The sequence below is a fragment of the Schistocerca serialis genome, chromosome 6 (assembly GCF_023864345.2).
Source record: "Schistocerca serialis cubense isolate TAMUIC-IGC-003099 chromosome 6, iqSchSeri2.2, whole genome shotgun sequence".
Lineage (NCBI taxonomy): Eukaryota > Metazoa > Arthropoda > Insecta > Orthoptera > Acrididae > Schistocerca > Schistocerca serialis.
Genome location: NC_064643.1, coordinates 547,381,014 through 547,397,166, shown reverse-complemented (window position 1 = coordinate 547,397,166; position 16,153 = coordinate 547,381,014). Strand labels below are relative to the sequence as shown.

The window sequence follows — 16,153 nt, the reverse complement described above, 5'->3', positions numbered from 1 at the left end:
GGTGTGTTTTACCCCATAAAAGTGAAATTGCGCACAAAGAAAAAACGTACGTACTGGATTATTTCTCTTATGCATACCCATCAAGTTACATCCAAGAACGTTTTTTGGGAGTTGGGAAAGTTTCCTCGTTTGTGAGGGTCCGAGAATGACAAAAAAATCACAGATATCTATTAAGTAAGTGTTTTGTAATCCATTTCTTTCTTGGATGAGCTATATTTCATTATCACCCGCCTCGTATATCTCAGCCTGGGACCTGCTCTTCCTATAGTAGTTTTACTTACCCATTCGACTTTGGGTCGTTATTGACGGTTATTCCTTGGTATTTTACGGTTGTTACTATTTTCAGTGTGTTTTCACCAGATGTAAAATCGACCAGTATTGTGTGACTTTGCCTAGAAAACAACAATTAATACTTACATACAACACAGCCGCGTGAAACCCCGTGTGCGTGTCAAAAATAAGGATAATAATTTTCTTCAGTGTGAGAGAGATGTTGTTACTTGGTTACTCGTAGCAAGCAGACCAAAGTATTCAACCAAAACGCTGGTTTTACACCGCAGTGCTTTTATGGGCATGGTACTACTGGAGATGGTATGTCGTTGCGTTCCTCTCATCTTTGAGCTGACGTTATCTAGATGTAGCTGGTGTTCCATTTCCGAGTTACTGAAAAATATCTGAACGTTCGATCAGAGGAACTGGAAGCAAACATAAATGCTGCAGGACACGCGCTGTCACAGGTCCTGTGGCTGCGCTGACCATTCTTAAGGGAAAATCACCCGTTGCCAGATTTGAACTCTAAGAATATTTTTCAAATTCATATCCGAATGACACCGCAATATTTTTAAGGCTCTTGGAAGTAAGATATCATTGACTTAAAACTGTGCACATTTTCGAATTGTTATGGTTTATTAAACCGCAGTTTATGAATTTCAAATAAATTAAAGTGTTTCATTTCTGGTTTATTCACTACGTCGTAAACGTGGACACCCTAGTTCTCCATCGTCTGAAGCCGAGAGAACTATGCCGCCTTCGAGCCACTTAAGATTTATGTCCGGTCGCTGCTAGTATTGCAGAGGAGTATACACGTTCCCCCCCATGAGCCATGGATTTGTCGTTGGTGGGGAGGCTTGCGTGCCTCGGCAATATAAATGGCCGTACCGTAGGTGCAACCACAATGGAGGGGTATCTGTTGAGAGGCCAGAAAAACGTGTGGTTCTTGAAAAGGTGCAGCAGTCTTTTCAGTAGTTGCAGGGGCAACTGTCTGGATGATTGACTGATCTGGCCTTGTAACACTAACCAAAACGTCCTTGCTGTGCTGGTACTGCGAACGGCTGAAAGCAAGGGGAAACTAAAGCCGTAATTTTTCCCGAGAGCATGCAGCTTTACTGTATGGTTAAATGATGATGGCATCCTCTTGGGTAAAATATTCCGGAGGTAAAATAGTCCCCCATTCGGATCTCCGGGCGGGGACTACTCAAGAGGACGTCGTTATCAGGAGAAAGAAAACTGGCGTTCTACGGATCGGAGCGTGGAATGTCAGATCCCTTAATCGGGCAGGTAGATTAGAAAATTTAAAAAGGGAAATGGATAGGTTAAAGTTAGATATAGTGGGAAATAGAGAAGTTCGGTTCCAGGAGGAACAAGACTTTTGGTCAGGTGAATACAGGGTTATAAATACAAATCACATAGGGGTAATGCAAGAGTAGGTTGAATAATGAATAAAAAAATAGGAGTGCGGGTAAGCTACTACAAACAGCATAGTGAACGCATTATTGTGGCCAAGATAGACACGAAGCCCACGTCTACTACAGTAGTACAAGTTTATATGCCAACTAGCTCTGCAGATGATGAAGAAATTGATGAAATGTATGATGAGATAAAAGAAGTTATTCAGGTAGTGAGGGGAGACGAAAATTTAATAGTCATGGGTGACTGGAATTCGAGAGTAGGAAAAGGGAGAGAAGAAAACATAGTAGGTGAATATGGATTGGGGCTAAGAAATGAAAGAGAAAGCCACCTGGTACAATTTTGCGCATAGCACAACTTAATCATAGCTACCACTTGGTTCAAGAATCATGAAAGAAGGTTGTATACATGGAAGAACCCTGGAGATACTAAAAGGTATCATATAGATTAAATAATGGTAAGACAGAGTTTTAGGAACCAGGTTTTAAATTGTAAGACATTTCCAGGAGCAGATGTGGACTCTGACCACAATCTATTGGTTATGAACTGTAGATTAAAACTGAAGAAACTGCAAAAAGGTGGGAATTTACGGAGATGGATAAACTGACTAAATCAGAGGTTGTACAGAATTTCAGGCAGAGCATAAGGGAACAATTCACAGGAATGGGGGAAGGAAATACAGTAGAAGAAGAATGGGTAGCTCTGAGGGATGAAGTAGTGAAAGCAGCAGAGGATCAAGTAGGTAAAATGACGAGAGCTAGTAGAAATCCTAGGGTAACAGAAGAAATATGGAATTTAATTAATGAAAGGAGAAAATATAAAAATGCAGTAAATGTAGCAGGAAAAAAGGAATACAAACGTCTCAAAAATGGGATCAACAGGAAGTGCAAAATGGCTATGCAGGGATGGCTAGAGGACAAATGTAAGGGTGTAGAGGCTTATCTCACTAGGGTAAGATAGAGACTGCCTGCAGGAAAATTAAAGAGACCTTTGGAAGAATGAGAACCACTTGTATGAATATCAAGAGCTCAGATGGAAACCCAGTTCTAACCAAAGAAGGGAAAGCAGAAAGGTGGAAGGAGTATATAGAGGCTCTATACAAGGGCGATGTACTTGAGGACAATATTATGGAAATGGAAGAGAATGTAGATGAAGATGAAATGGGAGTGAATGTAGATGAAGATGAAATGGGAGATACGATACTGCGTGAAGAGTTTGACAGAGCACTGAAAGACCTGAGTCGGAACAAGGCCCTGGGAGTAGACGACATTCCATCAGAATTACTGACGACCTTGGGAGAGCCAGTCCTGACAAAACTATACAATCTGGTGAGCAAGATGTATGAGACAGGCGAAATACCATCAGACTTCAAGAAGAATATAATAATTCCAATCACAAAGATAGCAGGTGTTGACAGATGTGAAAATTACCGAACTATCAGTTTAATAAGTTGCAGCTGCAAAATACTAACACGAATTCTTTACAGACGAATGGAATAACTGGTTGAAGCCGACCTCTGGGAAGATCAGTTTGAATTTCGTAGAAATATTTGAACACGTGAGGTAATACTGACCTTAAGACGTAACTTAGAAGAAAGATTAAGGAAAGACAAACCTACGTTTCTGGCATTGGTAGACTTAGAGAAAGCTTTTGACAATTTTGACTGGAATACTCTCTTTCAAATTCTAAAGGTGGCAGGGGTAAAATGCAGGGAGCGAAAGGCTACTTACAATTTGTACAGAAACCAGATGGCAACTATAAGGGTCGAGGGGCATGAAAGGGAAGCAGTGGCTGGGAAGGGAGTGAGACAGGGTTGTAGCCTCTCCCCGATGTTATTGAATTTGTATATTGAACAAGCAGTAAAGGAAACAAAAGAAAAATTCGGAGTAGGTCTTAAAATCCATGGAGAAGAAATAAAAGTTTTGAGGTTCGCCGATGACATTGTAATTCTGTCAGAGACAGCAAAGGACTTGGAACAGCAGTTGAAAGGAATGGACAGTGTCTTGAAAGGAGGATACAAGATGAACATCAACAAAAGCAAAACGAGGATAATGGAATGTAGTCGAATTAAATCGGGTGATGCTGAGGGAATTAGATTAGGAAATGAGACACTTAAAGTAGTAAAGGAGTTTTGCTATTTGGTGAGCTAAATAACTCATGATGGTCGAAGTAGAGAAGATATAAAATGTAGGCTGGCGATGGCAAGGAAAGCGTTTCTGAAGAAGAGAAATTTGTTAAATCAAGTATAGATTTAAGTGTCAGGAAGTCGTTTCTGAAAGTATTTGTGTGGAGTGTAGCCATGTGTGGAAGTGAAACATGGACGATAAATAGTTTGGACAAGAAGAGAATAGAAGCTTTCGAAATGTGGTGCTACAGAATAATGTTGATGATTAGATCGGTAGATCACATCAGTAATGAAAGGTATTGAATAGTATTGGGGAGAAGAGGAGTTTGTGGCACAACTTGACAAGAAAAGGGGACCGGTTGCTAGGACATGTTCTGAGGCATCATGGGATCACTAATTTAGCATCGGAGGGCAGCGTGGAGGGTAAAAATCGTAGAGGGAGACCAAGAGATGAATACATTAAGATTCAGAAGGATGTAGGTTGCAGTAAGTACTGGGAGATGAAGAAGCTTGCACAGGCTAGAGTAGCATGGAGAGCTGCATCAAACCAGACCACAACCACAACAACAACAACAACAACAACAACACGTGTTCCGCTTTCATCCTGCCCATGCTTGTCTGTTTGTCAAGCAGGCCAGCTGCCTCACGCTATCAGCAGAATGGACATGGTGCTTTACCCACGTCAAAGCCAAGCTACGCCCAGCCCATGCAGGCTGTAGGAAACATGCCCATCCATCTTCCCGCTGTGTTACGCTGCGCAGCATTTTATTCTCTACGCTTACACTGCAGTGCCACGAGTAGAGGTCGGAAGTTGATGAAAAGTCTTTTTTTACCCTTGTACTATACGATGAGGCTCAATTACATGTATATTAATTTTGGATCATTGTAGGCCAAAAAATGGTGTATTTCATTTGTCCTTTATTTCGTTTTCGGCGTATTTCGGGTTTATTTATTTATTTCGATATGAACGTTTTTCTCTGCAACTTCACCCTTTTTCTGCCAGTCCTGGGTACTCTAAATTCGGGCAGTCATCCGGTCACCTCCAATACATGTTACCTGTAGTAAGCAGAACCGCCTCTAAAGGAGATATCCTTTGCACCCAAGAACTGAAGATCTCTACTACACTGTAACCTTTATCTGAAGTAAAGTTTTGGTATTCTAGTTTCTGTAACCTTAGTATGTTTCAGCCCAAAAATGAGCCCAGTTATACCAAATTTAATTACTTTTTACAGGATGCGCTTTGCGGTTTCGCTGAAAAACTCATGCTTCTAAATTTCCCAATGCATTTTGGCAAACATGAATTTCGTTTTTCATTTTATGTTCCTCTAAAAACTACATATCTGAAAGAAGAAGCTCCTTTTTCATACTAAGCTTTCTTTGCACTATGTTGCATACCACCAAAATGTGGTTTTTAATGTCCATAGAACCATCTTTTTTCCTATTGCAATCAGTGTTTTCCCTAAATTTAGAAAGCCTGTATACTGCTGAATGGCCTGAAGTCCTTAGGATGAATTTCAACAAATTAGTCAGTCATTAAGTCTTTGTCTTCTTTCAAAATACTTATTGAGTGAGGAGACTGCTGATCAAATTTAAAACTATGTCTTGACACACTCGACGTTCTCGAATGAGTGTTTGGTAACTTCTTAAACAACTTGTTTCCCGAGATGCCTATCGATTTATTAGAAGTTGCGACATAAACACAGTAAAGCTTTTAAGGGCTCTGTTTCCTGATTGGTATATATTCGTCAGTTCTTAATTTCTCATGATTCTTCTTTAAGTTAAGTTTGTTCAGTTTGTTGCTCCCACCGTTATGATAAAAAAGCTGCAGTGAAACTACCCACGGAAACATATACAGTAATGTTAATATTCGGACACTATGAGATTTTTCCTCTATAAAATCATAACATTATGATAAACAAGATAAAAAAAATAATAATCAAGTATTGTAGTAAGATCGATGTCCAGCACATAGCAGTATGAACTTTTTATATAACTTTTAACAGTTGGTAAATAATACCGTTTAAATAAAACACTGTTCGATTTTCACGTTACTTTAATATTCTGACAGTTGGCAGTGTAGCACTTGTTTAGATCGTTCACGCCAAGTTATGGACTCTGGATTAGAAGGTAGCGTTTGTTTATGAGCGCGGTCGACTGTGCAGATGGTACAGTGTCACGCAAAACTAATACCAGTTTTGATATGCAACTTGTGATTTTTCATAACGCAAAAGGTAAATTATATAGACAAAGTTATGACACTCTCAGTATGCGTAAGAGCACTGTGACTTATGTCGTCAAACGATTAAAAAACGAGGACTGTATAATCTCTACACATCAGAAGTGCCAACCAGAGAAGTTGGATTCATGTGACAAGAGGAATCTAATACGCATAATAAAGAAGGATTCTACATTCAGTGCACCCAAATTGGCATGTCGGCCTCTGAACGAGACTGGAAAGAACGTATATCCACAAGCCATTCACAGAGCATTGAAATGTAGTGGCTACAATGGAAGAGTGGTTAGGAAGAAGCATTATGTGAATGAACGTCGAAAGGAAATTTAGGATTTTTAGGTTGCAAAGACGAAGAATGGTGTGGCGGAAGAAGAATAAATTTTAAGCTGACTGTAATGCATGGAGGTGACAGTGTTCTTGTATGATGCTGTATATCCACATTTTGACCTGTCTAATTAGTGTTCGTCGACATTATTACGGACAAATATGTCTATCTGAAAATAATAAAAAACACCATACGCGAAAGTGCTGAAAAAGTGGGAATATCAAACACGTCCAAGTTCTACCAAGACAATGACCGAAGCATAAGGCTCGCATTGTGCAGGAATATTTGGTGTACAGTTCCCCGAAAATCTTACAACCATCACCTCTATCACCAGACCTCAAACGTATAGAGAATGTTGAGGAGAACTAGAGCGACTTGTTAGAAAACACCAAAATCATCCAAAGAAACTTTGAACTGTCGATTAAAAGAAGAATGAGATGATCTATGTACTGACTAATTAAAAAAATCATTAGCAGTATGTCACTGCTTTTGAAAGAAGTGATACAACAGTGTGACTACTCGACAAGATATTGAAACACATATTTTCAGAACAATTTGTCGTGAAATAATCGGTTCTGAAAAGTGTCCGAATACTTAAGTTGGATTTTTAGTGCGACCTACTGTCAGATGCAGCAGACTGAAAGGGTCCCGCGAAGAACTGCAACAGTATACCACAGAAGCTAGCTGAAGGACATGCGCATTGAGACGAACAGAAATAACACTTTAGTTTACAGACAATAATTACGCGAATGTCACCACGATTTTTGATGGTCCTCTGGTTATTACAAAATGTGGGACATGGTCTTCAATATTGTGTGTGATTACCACGGACAGCAATGCATGCTATGCGACCCAAACGCAAAAGGACTCAGTTAACTCTATCAGACACTGAGGACATGCGGGTCGAAATCATTCCCGAACCCCAAAGCTCAGTACCCTCATCTTCCTTTTTAACAAAAGCATATGCGACCCCAAATTATTAAGCCGCAACATACTCCTCAGACACATTCAGAGATAAGTCTTTGGCAAAGTTATTCTTATTTCTAGCACTGATTCCGTTAACTGAGCAGTTGGTTTAAAAAGAAATATACGGGGTGTTTGTTTTAACTTGATAGAACTAAATATCTCAAAAACGACGCATCGTACGAAAATATGATGTAAGTGAAAAGTTAATATTGGTAAAAGGGGCATCTGCCTGTGCTACAACTGGCCACCTCCTAACCACACCTCTACGAGGGTGGGGTCATTTTGTATTTTCAAGTAGGAGCCTCCCATTTTTATTGGCTATTCGGATTCTACACCAAAAAATACGTACTGTTTACTCAAACCATTATTCGTGGGAGACGGCGCTGTAACCGACAATTATCAGGTATACCCGGTTTTGCAACAAAGAACCGACGCATTTGATTGTACATTTCATTTACGATGCAAATATAATCATTTGTGTTCTAGCAGTTGATACTGATGTACAAACGTTACCTGAGTGTTGCAAATGTGACTGTACAGTACAAATAAAATGGCTAGACATGCACGTTTGTGGCAAATAAGCTATTTGTATGGTAAGGTCATTTTCTGTTCTGTGCGGCGTTGAATGTGGTGAGTCCCCAAACCATCGGAACGCTTGATTTCGGTGCCTATACTCGAACTCCGCATCAGCGTGACTGATTTCGTCCTGGCTACTACGCGGATACTGGCGGAATACAAACGACAACCGTTGTAATAAGGTAAAATGATCATGAAGTAATAGTGACAGGCGTACCTGCCATGGATGCGCACCGAAATGATGCACCCTAATGGTGAGAGGCAAGAGGATTTACGGAAAACAAGAATGAAGCTGACTCACCGATGTCTAGCATCCCGATGGAAGTGGAAGACTATTACACCCACGTCGTTGTTCCTGGATCACGTTACAGGTAGTTTTTAACGAGACATTGAACATCCGAATATATTGCAATTGTACAGTCAAATATGCGACACTGAAATAAACATCAGACATAAATATTAACCGTTAGAACACAAACGTTTACATTTACATCATAAATGGAATGTAGAATCAAACGCGTCGGCTCTTAATTGCAAAAACACGCGCACGTAATATTTGTGGATTATGGCGCCATCTACGACAACGAAAGACAGCGGTTTGAGTAAACGCTACATATTTTTTGGCGTAGACTCCGAATGCGCAGTAAAAATTGAAGATTCCCATTTGAAAATACAAAGTTGGTTCCACCCACGCAGTGGTGTCGGAGGTGACCAGTTGCGGCAGAGACAGGTGTCCCCTTTTCTGATATTAACTTTTCACCTAGAATATTTTTTTTTTTTTTCGTACGTTGCGTCGTTTCCAAATGATTCAAATGGCTCTGAGCACTATGGGACTTAACATCTGAAGTCATCAGTCCCCTAGAACTTAGAACTACTTAAACCTAACTAACCTAAGGACGTCACACACATCCATGCGCGAGGCAGGATTCGAACCTGCGACCGTAGCAGTCACGCGGTTCCAGACTATAGCGCGCAGAACCGCTCGGCCACCACGGACGACCACGTCGTTTTCGATATATTTAGTTGTATAAAGTTAAAATAAACACCCTGCATGTTTAATCACACATTTCATCAAGAAATAAATGTTTTGGGAAGCAGTAGTTACCTCATTTCCTTAAACAGGCCTCTGCAGGACGCTCTTGAGTTCTCACTACTTGGGAAAATATTAGCCTGGCTTCATGAGTTACCCCAAAAATCCAGCGTGATGTTATGGAATAAAAGTGGTCTTTTTTTATTTTTGTATCACATATTTCAGAGAACATCCGCACTACACACCCAGACCCGTTTAGGCACTCCAGCAGTACCGGGCATGCCCCTCATAGTCGAATCTGTCATCAAGCTGAAAAGTTCATGAGACTATACTTGATTTACTATAACTGCAATGTTTTTATCACCTGCAAACAAAACGAAGTTGGCATCTGGGAATGTTACTGACGAAAAGTCATTGATGTACTCAAGAAACAGGAAGGGCACTAAGATCGAACCTTAGGGGACACCACATGTGTAGTTCCCAACTGAATGAAGCCTTATACCTTAACAGACCTTTCTTTCCTAATGGCCGGCCGAAGTGGCCGAGTGGTTCTAGCCGCCTCAGTCTGGAGCCGCGCGACCGCTACGGTCGCAGGTTCGAATCCTGCCTCGGGCACGGATGTGTGTGATGTCCTTAGGTTAGTTGGGTTTAAGTAGTTCTAAGTTCTAGGGGACAGGTGACCTCAGCTGTTAAGTCCCATAGTGCTCAGAGCCATTTGAACCATTTTTTTCCCTAATGACACCTTTTGTTTACTGTCAGAGACATACGATGTGATCCCTTTTGCTGCAGTTACTGTTACAACTTACTATTCTAATTTACTTAAGAGGATTCTGTAATGCCGGCCGCTGTGACCGAGCGGTTGCAGGCGCTTCAGTCCGGAACCGCGCTGCTGTTACGGTCGCAGGTTCGAATCCTGCTTCGGGCATGGATGTGTGTGATGTCCTTGCGTTAGTTAAGTTTGAGTGGCTCTAAGTCTAGGGGACTGATGACCTCAGATGTTAAGTCCTATAATGCTTAGAGCCATTTGAACCATTTGATTATGTAATCTACACAGTCAAATAACTTCGACAGATCACAAAATATGCGAGTAACCTGTAAGTTCTCATCTATTAATTAAGTGCATTCTCGCTGTATGTGTAAATAGCCTCCTCAATTGCGGAACCCTTTATAAATCCGAATAATGACTTCGACAACGTATAAGGGGCAGCCAACAAGTTCCTGTCTGAAGGCCGTATAGGCCAGAATCGGTATGCCAGTCAGGAAAAATCACCGCGATTATTGAGGAAATCGTCACAAGTTGTAGACATCTGTTTCTCAAAACACCATGTCTTGCTGCTTTAAGAAGTCCGTAACTGCCTGCCGCACATTCTCGCCCGGCAGGAATCGTCGACCCTTCAAGCCCTTATTACTACCAAAGGTGGGATAATTGCATGGGGTGAGATCAGGACTGTAGGGCGGTTGCTCGAGTATCTCCCACTTGAGTTGGCGTAACTTATGCTTTACGACATTTTCTAAATTGGGACGTGCATTATCACGAACTTGTCGCACCATTCCACAACGATGGTTTTCGACAGACATGCTGCCCCATGAACATTCTTCATTTTCCATTGGATGTCTGTTACCGTTTATCTTCCGGGAACCGGGAAAAGAATGTCAGCACGTTGGTCCAGTTGGGACACATTTGGTAATAACCTCGGGATAACTCATGTTTCCGCATTTACCCCACGCAATTCGGAAAGACACCAATGTCACATTAGTCTCTTGCCCACATGCCAGTGCTTATACAGCGGGGTCGGATTCGAGCTACGTTGTATATACGCTACAGCTGCCACTCGTTATATAATTTCTTATCAGATGGCTAAGAAGCTCACTATGTATAACCTTTTCTAAAACTTTTCAGGAATGCTGCCAAAAGTGAAACTGGACGGAAATTTGATGTTATTTCTTTATCTCCTTTCTTACCAAAGATAGCACATTTCAGCCATCAGGAAATGTTCCACTGACAAAAGACTGGCTATACTAATAACTTAATTTGTTACTAGACTCAGTACAACCCTTTTTAGTTAACTTCATCGATATTTTATCAGAACCTCTAGAACTTTTTGATTTTAAAGATATTGTGGTGGACATTACTTCTACTGATGTAGTTAGGGTCACATTCATATTACTGAAGTTATTTGTAACGACTGGTGTGAGATATTCCATGGTGGAATTTGTTGAACCGGGCAACTCCAGCCAGTAACTCTACGGTACTTCGCGTCTCATGAAATACACGTTCCTCAGAAAAGAATTCATACGATATGCAGATGTATCGCACAAGACAAATTACTTCATTTCCCTTCCGCAAGAGCTCGGCTGTAGCCAAGTTAGTTTGCACAGCTCCTTCTAGTAACGACTCTCGACGACTTGCACGCGGCAGTCGGAATACAGTTTTGCTTATGTCTTTGCTCGGAAATGTTGTTAGCACACAAATTGCATTAATTCATAGACTAAAGACTATGCCAAATTCAGAAGACAGCACGTTTAGTTATAGAAAAATCATTGTAAATTAATGTCCTTTTGTTCGTAAAACCAGCTGAGAATAATGTTTACAGAAAGTATTTTCTCAAAGCGTACTTACTTTTGGTATCGATGGCTTCATTTGTGTACCCGTTGTCCTGAGCCTCGCTCTTGTCTGGGTCAACAACTCCCTTGTTTTTGAGCTGTATAAGCAAGTCCATAAAATCTTTCCTCGTGATATTGTTCTTCTCCCTGTAGGCTACGGTGTCTGCAACCATGCGACGAAAGTATTCGCTGACCTCTGTAGCTCCGCCCTTTATCCTGTAAGGGAAATGTCCCATTTCTGAACTGGTAAGCGAAAGATGAGCAATGTTCTCATCAATTGCTTCAGAAAAAGGGGTCCTGAATGACCTGAATGCTTGCTGCAATCACAAGAATGAGTAGAGACGGGAAGGAATAAAACTACATGATAATAAACCTAAAATATAGAAATAGAAATACTCTGACGAAAATGTGAAGTACAGGGTGTGTCTGCGAAAGACGCACGGGATGGGTCTGCGGGTCGCGCGGAACGGCTATCGGCCGCCGCCACCACATCCGCTAGCCGCCGCCTCGCCCGACTCTCGGACACTAATCTGCCGGTACCCCGCCCGGTTGGCCGTGCGGTCTAACGCGCGGCTATTCGGGCGGGAAGGAGCGCCTGGTCCCCGGCACGAATCCGCCCGGCGAATTTGCGTCGAGGTCCGGTGAACCGGCCAGTCCGTTGATGGTTTTTAGGCGGTTTTCCATCTGCCTCGGCGAATGCGGGCTGGTTCCCCTTATTCCGCCTCAGTTACACTATGTCGGCGATTGCTGCGGAAACAAGTTCTCCACACGTACGCGTACACCATCATTACTTTACCACGCAAACATAGGGGTTACACTCGTCTGGCCCCGCGGCATTAGCCGAGCGGTCTCAGGCGCTGCAGTCATGGACTGTGCTGATGATCCCGGCGGAGGTTCGAGTCCTCCCTCGGGCATGGGTGTGTGTGTTCGTCATTAGGATAATTTAGGTTAAGTAGTGTGTAAGCTTATGGACTGATGACCTTAGCAGTTAAGTCCCATAAGATTTCACACACATTTGAACATTTTTTACACTCGTCTGGTGTGAGACGTTCCCTGGGGGGGTCCATCGGAGGCCGAACCGCACAATAACCCTGGGGTCGGTGTGTGGCGGCGGAGGGGTGAAGTGGACTGCGGTAGTCGTCGTGGGGTTGTGGACCACTGCGGCTGCGGCGGGGCCGGAGCTTCTCCGTCGTTTCTAGATACCCGGTTAACATACAATACAATACATACAATACAATCTGCCAGTAGTCGGCTGCGCGCGCACCTCCCCTGAGTTAAGCTTAAACAATGTTGTCATCTGCTTAACTTAAGCTTACCTTTATTTACAGTAGCTGTTAAAAATGATATCCCTCTGTGGTAACAGCAGCCTGACACCTCCTGAACACATTAGCAAACACTCGACGAATTTCGGCTGCCGAAATCTGGGGAATGACCCTGTCTTCCAACACTTCGAGCCTGTGGGGATTGGTTGTATACATCTTGTCTTTTAACATTCCCCAAACACAAAAATCACACCGATTTAGATCTGGAGAACGAGGAGGAGAGTCAACTATCCTAGCATCAAAAACACTTCGTATTGCTGTCATACACCACTGGCCATTAAAATTGCTACACCAAGAAGAAATGCAGATGATAAACGGATATTCATAGGATAAATATATTATACTAGAACTGACATGCGATTACATTTTCACGCAATTTGGGTGCATAGATCCTGAAAAATCAACCACCTCTGGCCGTAATAAGGGCCTTGATACGTCTGGGCGTTAAGTCAAACAGAGCTTGGATGGCGTGTACAGGTACAGCTGCCCATGCAGCTTCAACACAATACCACAGTTCATCAAGAGTAGTGACTGGCGTATTGTGACGAGCCAGTTGCTCGGCTACCATTGACCAGACATTTTCAATTGGTGAGAGCTCTGGAGAATGTGCTGGCCAGGGCAGCAGTCGAACATTTTCTGTATCCAGAAAGGCCCGTACAGGACCTGCAACATGCGGTCGTGAATTATCCTGCTGAAATGTAGGGTGTCGCAGTGTTTGCATGAAGGACAGAGCCACGGGTCGTAACACATCTGAAATGTAACGTCCACTGTTCAAAGTGCCGTCAATGCGAACAAGAGGTGACCGAGACGTGTAACCAGTGGCACCCCATTCCATCACGCCGGGCGATACGCCAGTATGGCGAAGACGAATGCACGCTTCCAATGTGCGTTCACCGCGATGTCGCCAGACACGGATGCGACCATCATGATGCTGTAAACAGAACCTGGATTCATCCGAAAAAATGATGTCTGCCATTCGTGCACCCAGGTTCGTCGTCGAGTACACCATCTCAGGCGCTCCTGTCTGTGATGCAGCGTCAAGGGTAACCGCAGCCATGGTCTCCGAGCTGATAGCCCATGCTGCTGCTAACGTCGTCGAACTGTTGGTGCAGATGGTTGTTGAATTGCAAACGTCCCCATCTGTTGACTCAGGGATCGAGACGTGGCTGCACGATCTTTATCAGAGTCGGAAACGCGATGGTACACATTTCTCATCCTTACACGAGGCATCACAACGACGTTTCACCAGGCAATGCCGGTCAAATGCTGTTTGTGTATGAGAAATCTGTTGGAAACTTTCCTCATGTCAGCACGTTGTAGGTGTCGCCACCGGCGCCAATCTTGTGTGAATGCTCTGAAAAGCTATTCATTTGCATATCACAGCATCTTCTTCCTGTCGGTTAAATTTCTTGTCTGTAGCACGTCATCTTCGTGGTGTAGCAATTTTAATGGACAGTAGTGTAGTAACATTGGCGACGTGTGGAGTTGTTTTATCCTGTATGAAATAACATCTTTACGTTAGGTGTTAGTTAAAAAAAAAGTGTCCAGTATATTGTTCACACACCTGTTAGAACTTACTGTCTTATGGGGAATGATTGGTCCAATAATCCGTCTTACACCAGTTGCGCAGCACACTCCCTTTTTCGCATCATGCAGAGGTTGTCGATGTAACTCTTGAGGATTTTCGGAGCTCCAACGTCGATTGTTCTCATAATTTACGTACCATGACAAATGCAGCCACGCTTCATCAGAAAAAAAAGCATCTCAGGATCAACTTCCCCGTCGTGCGTGGACTGTAACAACCAACCGCAATAACGACGTCGAGCAAGAGTATCTGAGTTTCTCAGTTGATGATCTACCTTCATTTTGTAGGGTTTCAGTTTCAGTTTGTTCACAGCTCTGTGAGCAGATGCTCATCACGCACCAGTCTGAAGTGCTAAGCGGCGCAAAGATTTTCTCGAACTTCTTTCCAAGGCCTCCTCTATCTCGTCAAATTTATTTTCCATTAAAACAATAGGTTCTCTAGGCCTTCGTTTGTGTAACACAGATCCGTCTCATGAAATTTCTTCACTAATCTGCGTATCGTCGAATCATTGGGAACAAGCACTCTGGGAAATTTTAATATGAATTCAAGCCGACATTCCACATACGATTCTGTTTTTGCATAGTTCAACACAAGAAACACTTCATGTATACCATGCCGAATGGACACTCGACAGGAAACTCAAAACACCCGGACACTCAATCGCACAGTATAGAAGACACTAGCACGGTGTTTCTACCTGATGACCGGGCCGAGCGACTTACGGGCAGGGAAAGCCGCGGATAGGGCGCAGTTGCAATAATGACGTCTAGCAACAATATTTGAAGCGATTAAACATGAAAAAAAATCAAAATAAGACACCATTACATTCAGTCGCGCAGTGTAGTTGGCACGCTCGAGGTATTGATGTCCGAGATCTACGCATAGCGCCAACCGGCAGACGCAGTGGTAACAGCCTGCATATGTACCGCGCGACCCGGAACCCCTCCAGGGCGTCTTTCGTGAGACACCCATTAGTACAGAAGGAACACTTGACGCAACGCCTCCAAACTGGTACTGCAGTTATTTCCACACTCTGATTAATATTTCATTATTACGAGGCCTGTTCAGAAAGTAAGCTCCGATTGATTGCCAAATTGAAACCACAGTGAACATCAGAAATGTTTTACTTGTAACAATTAGCTACACCTTTCAGCTACTTCTCTACGTAGTCGCCGTTCTGACTTAGACTTTTGTCATAGCGTTGTACCAACTTTTCAATAGCCTCATCATAGAAGGCAGCCGCCAGTGCTTTCCGCCAATTCTCCACGCTGGCCTACACCTCGTTGTCTGTGTCAAAATGTTGTCTTCAAAGACAGCGGTTCATGTGACCAGAGATGAAACTCAGGGGGAGACAATTGCGGACTGTATTGTGGGTAATCTCACATTTCCATTTGCAAACGATGCAGGAGCATCTTCATTGCCCCTGCAGAATGCGGCTGAGAATTGTCTTGAAGAAGAAACAGCACGATAGTTATGTAATGTTAGCTGCATAGCTTCAGGCGAAATTTCTCACCAGGCCCTCGTACTTGGCGGCAGACACTATTTTCTAGACATCTTTACGCACTCACTGCGAGCTCAGAAATGAGAAGAGCGACGTGATGCTAACTGGGGTTATACTAGAGACACTACCCAACACATCTGTGCAAAGCTTTATCGGATTTTCATAGTCGTTTCCATTTCGCGACCGATCGGAGCTTACTT

At 42.8% G+C, this 16,153-nt stretch overlaps 1 protein-coding gene across 2 annotated transcripts in view; it reads right to left on the bottom strand.

Annotated features, from left to right (window-relative positions):
* Nucleotides 1-16,153, bottom strand: part of LOC126483883 (cytochrome P450 6k1-like) — a 110,384-nt gene that overhangs the window by 25,981 nt on the left and 68,250 nt on the right. For both annotated transcript variants that reach the window (XM_050107140.1, XM_050107139.1), the window contains exon 5: nt 11,562-11,761. In XM_050107140.1, the coding sequence (XP_049963097.1) occupies nt 11,562-11,761 (200 nt within the window). The remainder of the gene's footprint in view (nt 1-11,561; nt 11,762-16,153) is intronic.